The following is a 10,460-nucleotide window of genomic DNA, read 5'->3' as shown; positions in this document are numbered from 1 at the left end:
AAACCCACACTATACTATGTTTAGTGTTTTTGTGTCTTCTCGTCGTGCGTAGAATATGATTCGCGATGCTGTCGATCCTGCCTCTTGTGTAGTTTCTACATGCTTGTTTGGAGTCCGTCAGTGCTGTCATACTGCGCGAGGGCCCACGTTTAGGTCACCCAGTTTGCACTCGCAGCCGGAGAGCAGCGGCCAATGACCAAAATAGCAGCGCCGTTGCTGGGCTAAAAGCCCACGCTGTCTGCTGGCGCGGGTGCTCGGTTACTTTAGATCAGGCTTCTCCCGTCTTCTTCTTCCGGCTCGTGCGGCTTCTTCTGGTGTGCTCGCATGAGAAAAACGCGAACCTAAGCCTATCGGAACTGTACGTGCAGTGATTAATATTACGCTGCCAATTCGTCACTAATCGAAGGTTATGTGTTTTGTCCGCACTCAAGAATCAATAAAGGCCCTTTTTACTAAAACACACTGGCCGCAAATGGAGCCCACGTTTAGTTTTCACATATGGCCAACTATCATCTCTTTAAGTCGCAAATAGGGCGCATTTTGTTCTGGGAAACGAAACGCAAGGCTGTAACAAAGGGTAACAGCAATGAAGAAAACTCCGCAGGAATTTTTAAAAATCTCTCCGGACCTCCGAGAGTGCGCCGCTGAAATTAAAGAGCGCAACCAGAGTTCTGTTAGCTAAATGCGCCTAGCATAGTCAGCTAGTATATGTTCCACGTGCCACTTGTGTTGTCGGAATTTCAAGGTCCTTGAATTGTCTACAAAAACAGACGCTCGAAAAAAAAAACACTTACATCAGACGACCATAGGGTGGAATGTACATACTTCATCTATCTTCATCTATGTGTCAGACACTGGACGCAAACAAGTTAGCCGGCGGTCTTTCGCTTCTGCCCCTATTTCGTTATCATCAGATTATGCAGGAATTGCACGTGGCAAAGCGAGTGCGCAGTTGAAAGTGCGCATTTCCTGCGCCCAAAACGAGTGAATAAAAGCAGACTAAGGCAGTTGCTGTGCACTTCCCTTCGCGATGACCCAGATGGCACACTGTGTACCAGGCATGGCTTGGCTGCTAGTCGTCTTCCTGGCGGGAGGTGCTGCAGGCAGCGAAACGTATTCATTTTGGCGGGTAAGGACCACTGCAATGTTTTCTCTATTGGGCTCACTCTAGCGGGGACAAGATTTAAACGACAAGTATTTAGCCTCCTGTTTTGAGTAATAGGGTTAACTCTTCCAGCTCTCATTCAAAAGTACCGGAAGTGGCAGAGACGGTAATTACATGTTACCCTTATTCGCTTGGGATCTGTAGCACGGGGATAATAACGTTCTGGTAAAATTTCATTGCTTGTATATTATACATAAGCCCAGGAAGTACATCGGGTTCAATGAGAATTCTTCATTATACGCGCCCTGAGTTTCTTTCTTCAGTTGTCATCATTCACTCTAGCAAAATGGCATTGTACGGCTGAAAACATTAGCGATCAATGCGAAAAGGTTTATCGCTACTGCGAACACGCACTGCCATTCGCAACACGCGCCTGCAAGAGAGGTAGACCAGCAAGAAGCATTTAACTATGTCGCAAGTCATCTTGAAACTACGAAAAAATTCAAGCAGAAAAAAAGAAGGAAGGTTGGCAGGTTAACCAGAACTTTGTTCCATTGGCCAATTCTGCAGGAGGGAGGGGGGGGGGTAAGGGATGAGGTCATTTAAGATGGAAAGACAGCACAGGATGAAACAACCATACACAAAATTTAATGAATTGCCAGAGCGGGTTTCACGAACCTTTTGCGCCAGAATGACCTCACCAGACACCGGAAAAACGCACGCTATGGTACAGGGTCCGTCAAAAGTTCCCAGGCCACATGGTCCGCTTTTCATCGGTATATCCTGGCACTTAAGATTCCGATAGAGCTATCGAGGTTCTCAGATGGTAGAACGATCCTTCTTCTATTCTCTACAGATATTTTGAGCTTCGAGGGTTTCTCAACAGCCCGACTATGCTGCTCAAAAGCAAACCCTGTGGCCTTGGAACTTTTGACGGACCCTGTACATCTTTAGGCTTGACGACTCATGCGACCGCCGTCCGACCACTGAATTCTCGGACATGCCGTGGAGGCTAAGGCCTTCTAGATCACGGCATATCGAGACCCACTGAACTTTGGGTAGAGGCCAAAAAAACAGTAGACGGTCTATTTTATTCTAAAACAGAGTAGACATGACAAGGACGACGGAAGGAAACGTACAACACAGCGCTCGTGTTGTACAGTCTTTGTCAAAAGTAACCAGGCTGCATGGTTTGCTTCTCATTTGTATAGTAGAGCCTTTACAGCTTTTCCTAAGGTCGAAAAGTTCTTTGAAGATGAGGACAGGGGTTCTCCTTACCATACAGAGATTTAGAGCTTGAGGACTGGTATAATAGCTTTAATATACGACTGAGAAGCAAAACCATGTAGCCTGGTTACTTTTGACAAAGACTGCACGTTTCTTTTCGCCGCCCTTGTCTTGTCTGCGCCTTTTAGAATGAGCACCTGCCAACTCACCCACGCTTATACTTTGGTCTGTTTTACATTGCAAGCACATGTGACACCACCTGAGATTGAGTTGTAATTTTTCAAAGCAACTAAAGTCTACAGATGATGGCAAAGTTTCCTAGAGTGTCTAGTCCCAGAACCAGGCGAAGAAGAAAGTGTGGCGTGAGATCGAAAATCTGGCCTCAGGCTATTAGGAATGGTCCGGTGCCCGACCTTGCGCATCGCACCCGCTGCTTTAAGCCTCGTCGCAATAGATGGTGACCGCTGAGAGAAAATAGTCGCCTTAGCGAAAATTAACACCCTTAAAATATACGGCGGGATATTTATATTGTAATTTAAAGATATACTGAATTCATTAAGGTACTACTGGTGTGTATAGAATACTGTCCTGAAATTTATTTCTGTGTATTTAAATATACTATTAAAATTTCTGGAACATACTTTAGCTAAAATATGCTTCAAACACCCTTGAAATACACGAAAAAAATATAAATGGAGATTTAGTAAATTACCTACGTACATGAAGCGCACATGAAGCTTCGCTAGAAGAATCTGAGGCTAAAAATCGCATTTCAGGCAATGATATTTGATTGTGGACGATTGGTTATAAGTTTTATTTCTTGAATAATGAATGAACTTTGTCAGGAGTATAATTATATACTAAGGAACAGCTTGTCCTTGTGACCATTTTTACAGCACACTGCAACGTGCCGCGAAGCAATCTGGTTCTCGAAATTCTGTTTCGCGGATGGGGTAAAACGTTTGAATTCCAGACGTTCTATCGTTTATTATAACTTCTATCAGAGACATAACCACATTACTTGTGGGAACGCGGCAACAAGTGCGTAGTGGGCGCCCCTCGAACTGAACTTGCCAGCGAAAAGAACCCCGACCTGCAGTTCCGGCCGGCTTCCATAGAGGCCACGTCTATGCGCTTGTAGGTGACCGGTTGATTCCTGACAGATGCCTGAGAGCAGATGCGGCTAGCAGTTTAGTTCCAGGTCACCCACAGATTTGGGCGCAACCGCTTCCTCAGCTGTGCGACAGTTTCGGGACCCCATGTCTTATCGCCAGAAACGCCTAACCGGCAAGACGATATGATGTCTCTATGTCGGAACACTGCACTTGCTGGCATCGCTCTGCGTGGACACATATCGTGTGGCGACGTCCCTCCAAGTTTGGTGAGGGCACGTCACCTTACGACGTCAGCGACCTCTTGTTGATTTAAAAATTGATTTGCAAGATTGGAGAGGGTTACTATTCATTTAAGTTCTGCAGTGTGACGCAAAAATAGAAGCCTTTCGCAGAGTTTGTCTTCAGTCGAAGTTCCTACTTCGCTTCATCAAAGTCGGCTGCCTTCAAAGGGTCGCCAGAACACTTCCACCGTGGGAGCCTGTTTACACGTCGCGTCAGTTGAAGCAATTCCCTCGTAATGCATGGTACCCTGATATTTGTTTTTTTTCTTATTGGCACATGACTCTGCACACATTCGTGGAAGATGTTTTCAAAGAAATTGAATGAAACACTGTCACCATTGAAGACGCTAATTTGTTCAAATATTTCACACGCTTCACATAGTGCATCGGTAATGGAAAATTGTCGGCGCGTGAAAAAACGCGAAACGTAGTACAAACGTACTGTGTCTTCCGAGGCGAACAAGGAATTCAGATGAAAACTGCTTTCTGATGAAATAAACGGTTAGTAACTTCACAATCCACAATTTTCAAGCAGGGAAGCACTGATAAAGACGAAATCTAAAATTCCATTACCACAACTGCAATCGTTTATGATTTGTTTTAACCCTAAAGATAGAGATATGTCCAACAACTCAATAGACAACGATTAGCTAACGGCGAACGTTGGGCAATCCATACCGACTGCGTTGAAATCCATCACGAGGACAAGATTCTACGTAGTAAGGTTCTGCTAATGCATAAAGTCGCTGGGGCTGTCTAACTGATTAATGGAAGAACCAGGAGGACGTTATACTCCCCCCCTTATTAGCGACTTCCGTTCTAAATTCGCCCTGCACCATACTGATTTGAAATCGGGTGGGCCAGGAAGAATGTAATAGCTTAAGTAGGAGCGGAAAAAAAGGATACAGCTATGTAGACCTTTTGCCGAAATGCCGGTCCGCCCGAACTATGTTGAAATCTGGCCGGGTTATCACGACGTACAATATGTCGTTATGCAACCCCGTTTCAGTGACGCCAACGATGTGTGGGCAATGCGAGGAAATGAGCGAAAACAGGATTGGAAACTTATTTACGAGCCGTGTAGCGTTAATGTTCATAATCCTGAAATCCTAAGGTTTACCGTTAGATCACGGCGAAGTCATAAGGAGGCTCTCAGTGGCTAGCTATTTGGGCATTGCGGCCATGTGTCGTAACTTTGCACCATTAAATTTGTTTTGTCACAGTAGTCATAACGTATCTTATCGATAAAAATATGGTCAAAACGTATAAAAATTTTGGCGCTACTTTCATTGAAAGAATAGAAGGTCCCACAGGTTTTTACGTACGGAACAGACACGTGGTGAGAAGTTCTTCGTGAAGCGAATTTCCAATTCTTGTTCTAAGGCAGTTTTTACGATTTTAATTTTGCGCCAAAATTAGCTAACTTGAATATGACAGGGTGAGAGGTGCTACGCTGACTTGTACCTAACTTGTGGCACCTTTAAATCTCAGGGCAGCCAATCTCTGTGATTACATTTGTCACGGTTGAAATCAGCGTACCGGTGTTCTCGCCAACTATCTCCGCTAGGCCATGCTGAGTGAAAATATTTCTGCGGGAAAGATTTTCCAAGCTTTCGTTGCTTAAACCTATGTTGTTTACGACTTCAGTGAAAGACATAAGCTCGTCTCCGAGAACGATGGTGGGTGGATTAGAATAGCCGGGCTCCACGAAAGTTGATTCGACTGCAGCGATATGCGATTTCAGGACCTCAAAACACACGTTTACCGGCACATGAAGTGACATAATTTCAGCAATGCCATCTGCGATCTTTTCCTCCCGAGCGAGCAACCTTGCAAACACATCGGCTACAGAGGGCGTAATCACGGCCTCGCTATCGCCGCTGCTGTACTCGGCAGTCTACGAGCAAGTAAGAGTCGAATGATCACTGGACCCTCATGTGGTTTTCATCTGACTTTGGAATATTGCCTTAGAACTATGTGGTCCAGGTCTAATTTCATCATCCTCGCTCAAGAGGAGGCTACTAAGGGAGTGTGCTAACTCAGAGTACACAGAGACAAAAGCAAAACCGCGATTATGGTAGAGGGGGCGTGGAAGCAGCCGCAATAAACGATCATCTGAACGAATACAATGTGCAATATCAAGGTAGCGTACCTGCACAAAAGTAGACAGCAGTTGAGGATCGTAGTACAACATTGGAGGAAATCTTTTGTTACGACAGGACCATTTGTGTTATTCTTTGAACATGATCTAAATTTTCCAATGGAGGAACCTGAGCGGAAGTTTGTTCTGGAGGAATTGTCTACCCGCCGCAAATGGGCGATATCGTCCAAACAGGTCATTCTGTCAGCGACCGCTTTGATAATCAGTGCAAGGCGAAGTAAGTTTGCAATTGTCGTCTGGGGTTTTACTGCGGGTTCTATTGTCCGAGGTGTCTAAAATAAGAGCGGCAGTCTGCTGAAACGAATAACTTCGAAGACTACCCTGTCAACATGGATGCACTTACTCACACTGGCCAGAAAATATTGTTTGTCGCCACAAAGTGTCATGGAGAGATTGAATCGTTGCTCATTCCAAAGTAGGCTAATCAATATGTATCTTGTTTATATCGCCTAATTAACGAACTTTTTTTCCTCGTCTCTTCTTCATTAACTTCACCGTATACGTTGCACCTAAAATAAGGTGAAAAATATTTTTAAGTAACTTGTTCATAGCCCCATGGTCGTGGCTGTGGTACAGAATGATGGAGGCGCGCCGTTGGGTGCGTTGTAACTGTCCTTGTGATTTTGTTCGCTCAGAAAGTGCATCTATGCTCTAATTCTTTCTCTTTATGAAGCCCTCGTCTCGTGTCCTGATTCGCGTTGTGCCCCGTCGTCGTTTGGCATAGCCGTGTTTTATTTCTTCTTGGCAAAAACATGCTTGTCGATAAGTGACAGAGGTGCGCGCCTTTACCGCAACACACAAAAAAACTGAATCTTATGATTTTCTTCCAGATGGTGGAAGCCTTCCCTAATACTGCCGCTGTGAAATCCTCCTTCGAAGATCCGTCCCTGCTATGTATGACAGGCACCAGGAAAGACATGAATCTTGAGGAAAAAACTGTTACATACGTGTCCCACTTGAAAGGACTGAACGGAACTGAAGAGTAAGTAAGAAATTAGATATGTCGATTCCATCTCTGAAATAAAAATCCTTGTGGCAGCGAAATTCACAGCGGTTGCTGTTTCTTGAACATTTTTCCGACCTCGTGAAGTACCTATACGCCGTGTCACAGCGCAACGAGTATACTAGTAGCCTCATTTACTGCGAAAAAAATTTCAACACGAGTGTCGTCTGTTAAGCGACAAGGATGGCAATGATTAGTATATAGTTGCATTATGACACAGGACAGCTCCGAATGATATTTCAAGGTTTTGAACTGATGACCGCTATAAATTCCTGGAACCTTCCTGCCTTAGTGGCAACGGAGCCGTTGCTGAAAATATTGAGGAAAGGTGCAAAAGCTTTGCCGGAAAGCCAGAAAAACACGGTACTTCGTCCTACATATTGCGTCACAATTAACCGACAACTGACTTCATGTATCACATCCGTTAAAGAAAACCTTAGGCGGGAAACACTGGCTCACCGGAAACTAACCGCAAAATTAGAGCTTTTTTTCCAAATATACTCTGGTCTCACGGGTATAAACAAGAGCTTGTACATTCTACCTCCACATTTTATGTCTGAACGCCGCGATCATAACTTGAAAGTTCTTGTACCGCGATGTCGAACTGAAGTGTTTCGTAATTCTTTTTTTCCTCATACTTGTTCAGATTGGAATAGGCTTCCCAACAGCATAGAACAATGTAAAACGGATAAACATTTTCAGTCTTTCCCGGCGGCCAATCTGTCGAAGAGGCTTTCCACCCTTTCAAAACTTATTTTCTACGACTGACATTTCAGTGACGCGTTCTATTTTATTTTGGACAAATGTGCCTTATTGTTTATTTTCAGTACTTGTTACATGCTCATTTTAGGTGTATGTTTACTGTTGTTGTCTCCCCTGCTAAAATGCCCCTGGGCGCTGCAGGTACTTGTATAAAAAAAATTGTCAGCGTGTCGAATGGGTCAACTGTCGTCAGAAGCGGCTACAACTTTGATCATTATTTTATAGTTATAGGTAAACGAAGATCCTTCAAATTTTCAGTAACTCAAACTCAGAGAGCATCTCAACGGGCGGGTCCTTCGCCACGTCCCGCACGCCAATCACCCCAACAAAGGCCATGAAAAATTATCGCTAAAATCGTTTTCCTCTAGAACTAAACTCCCTCATACCTGAAAATATGCTATAAAAGGCAAGAAGACAGCAAATGACCCCCCATATGGATATGCGAAACGCCTGGATGGCAAAAAAATTAGTTTTTCTTTAACAAGACTAATTATGACAATGTAGTCGAACCGGATGTCATGTAATTACAGTCCTTCAGCGCGAGGGGGAGAACGGAATGCCTCCTTTACCTTCAGAAGATTTGTAGCCCTATTTGAAGGCATAGGAGTACTTTTAATTTTTTTGTCGTCCCAAAGGACTCCGCGAAGGCTAAAGCAAAGCCTCGGGCTTAAACGTATATTTCCGTGCTTCGAGGACAATTGATGAATTGAGCGCTCAGCCAAACATTTCAGTTTTTCCAGCCTCTTTCAATGATGTACCCTTAGCTCAGCAGCCGTTTACGCTAGCCTCATCGGGTTGTTCATCTCTGATATTGCATTGTGCATTATTGTCGTATGAATTTATCATATTATATCCCATTATTGCACAAATTCTACTATTGCAGCAGATTTTTCTTTTGTCTGATGCCATCAGCGCTTGTTTTCCTTTGTATATTTCCGCCGCGGTGGCTTAGTGGTTACGGCTCTCGGCTACAGACCCGAAAACTGCGGGCTTGATCCGGGCCGCGACAGTAGCATTTCAGTGGAGGTGGAATGCCAGAGACCCGTGTAATATGCGATGTCAGAGCACGTTAAAGAAGCACAGGTGAACGAAATTTTCCGGATTCTTCCACCACGGCGTCCCTGATAGTCTAAATCGCCTTGGCGTAATATGTGTCGATTGCCCTCCTTTATTAACGCAGATATTTCTCTTAAGCAGTTGTATATACCCTATTTCGAGAAGTAGGAATGAGACGGTTTTGAGTACAAATATTTTATTGCACACAAGATATTCAGCATTAAATTTTCAATTGTAAAGCTCAGTCCCCTGTGCAATGAGACATTTCAAAAGTCTAGCGAATACGACACAAATCGTTTCTCTTATCTTTGAATGGGGGAACCGCGCTAATAATATCTCTCTTCCCTGAGCCAACATTCACAAACTCAGCAGTCTATTGCTCACGACCAATATAAGTATAAATTTACCAAAAGCTGCATGGTTTCTGCGAGAACCTTCTCAGACTTCAGGTTCTTACATTACACACCACCTTACTACGTGACAAGATTTTCTCATGGCATCAATCTTATATCCGTAACCATTTTCCGTATTACAAGCTTCAATTTCATACTATTCGCAATATAAACGGTGTTTCAACCTCGACTACTTTTCTACTGCTTGAGTACGTGCTGTGAATATGACTAGCATTGCATTTTCCAAAAATGATTGCTTCAAAGAGTGATCATTTTAATGCACACCATCCCGTTAATGTGAAGTCATCCTGTATAAATTTCAAAAATTATGCTAATTCTAGGATTTAAAAATGAAAATTTCTTCTGATCAAAAGTATATGAGCTTTGTTAATGGATAATCAAATTTTATGCTTCTCATTCATGAGGAAAACGTTTGGCATTGACACACCCATTCTCAATCTGTTGTTGAAGGTGACGTAACCTCCAATGTCGTATTAGATAGGATTCGTCGTAACGGATGCGATATATTAAATTTTTTTTTCCAACTTTCTCGTCTAACATTTTATTTGCTCGTAATTTTTACAGGCGCTTCCTAACCTACGATTACACAAGAGCAGATCCCGATGTTGACAACAAGGCTACCGTCGTGGTGAACAAAGGTAAACGAAAATGCACCCCCACTTCTGCGTTAGTGTCTTCTGGTACATATCATTCATAGAAGCAACCTACTTTCTACCTCTAAAGAAAGATCAGGTGATACGAATGTGGGTAATTATTCCTGTTCGCACCCTTCTTCCCCAGACTGAGCTCAGCCCCACAATTTCTTCCTTAGACTGATATGCAGGTATAGTTCTTCAGAAAAAAAATCCACCGAAAATGAAATTCTTAATGCGTGCAGCAAATCATGTACACAAACACATAAATGAAAACCAAGCAGTACAAGAACATGTTAGCATGCTGAATGCACGAAGTCTTAGATTTAGTGCCGACCACAACTCATGGTGATATGCCTGATCAAAAATCTGCAAAAACGAAAACTCCATACATTAATTTGCCTGCAGATTACCGTAGCGTAGGACATGGTTTCTTTACCTTCTTTGCAGACGCAACAGTGCCTCATCGAGAGCATAAAAAGAAATTACGTCCCCACTTAGGACTACTCTTGTGCATTTTTATTTTATTTTAAATTTTTATTTTTTACTGAACGCTCTCATGCAGCAGCTGCTCATTACCATAGAAACGTAACGCTATGCATATACTAGGTGCGAAATTGCTCGACAAGAATCAACGCTGTTCGTGGCCTATATTATGCGGGCTCGCCACGCAATCTGTAAATTCTAGGTTTAATTTCCCGCATC

At 43.4% G+C, this 10,460-nt stretch overlaps 1 protein-coding gene across 2 annotated transcripts in view; it reads left to right on the top strand.

The window, feature by feature from the left end:
- The first annotated feature begins 476 nt into the window (after positions 1 to 476).
- The window catches only part of LOC149360568 (uncharacterized), a 68,809-nt gene continuing 58,825 nt past the window's right edge, over positions 477 to 10,460 (top strand). For both annotated transcript variants that reach the window (XM_089572400.1, XM_089572399.1), the window contains exons 1-3: positions 477 to 1,129; positions 6,720 to 6,871; positions 9,688 to 9,761. In XM_089572400.1, the coding sequence (XP_089428526.1) occupies positions 1,031 to 1,129; positions 6,720 to 6,871; positions 9,688 to 9,761 (325 nt within the window). In that variant the 5' untranslated portion in view covers positions 477 to 1,030. The remainder of the gene's footprint in view (positions 1,130 to 6,719; positions 6,872 to 9,687; positions 9,762 to 10,460) is intronic.

This window comes from Amblyomma mixtum, chromosome 2, assembly GCF_055824585.1.
Source record: "Amblyomma mixtum isolate Tamu chromosome 2, ASM5582458v1, whole genome shotgun sequence".
NCBI classification, from domain to species: Eukaryota; Metazoa; Arthropoda; class Arachnida; order Ixodida; family Ixodidae; genus Amblyomma; species Amblyomma mixtum.
Note: the sequence above shows the minus strand (reverse complement) of the source record. Positions and strands in the feature narration are given on the sequence as shown.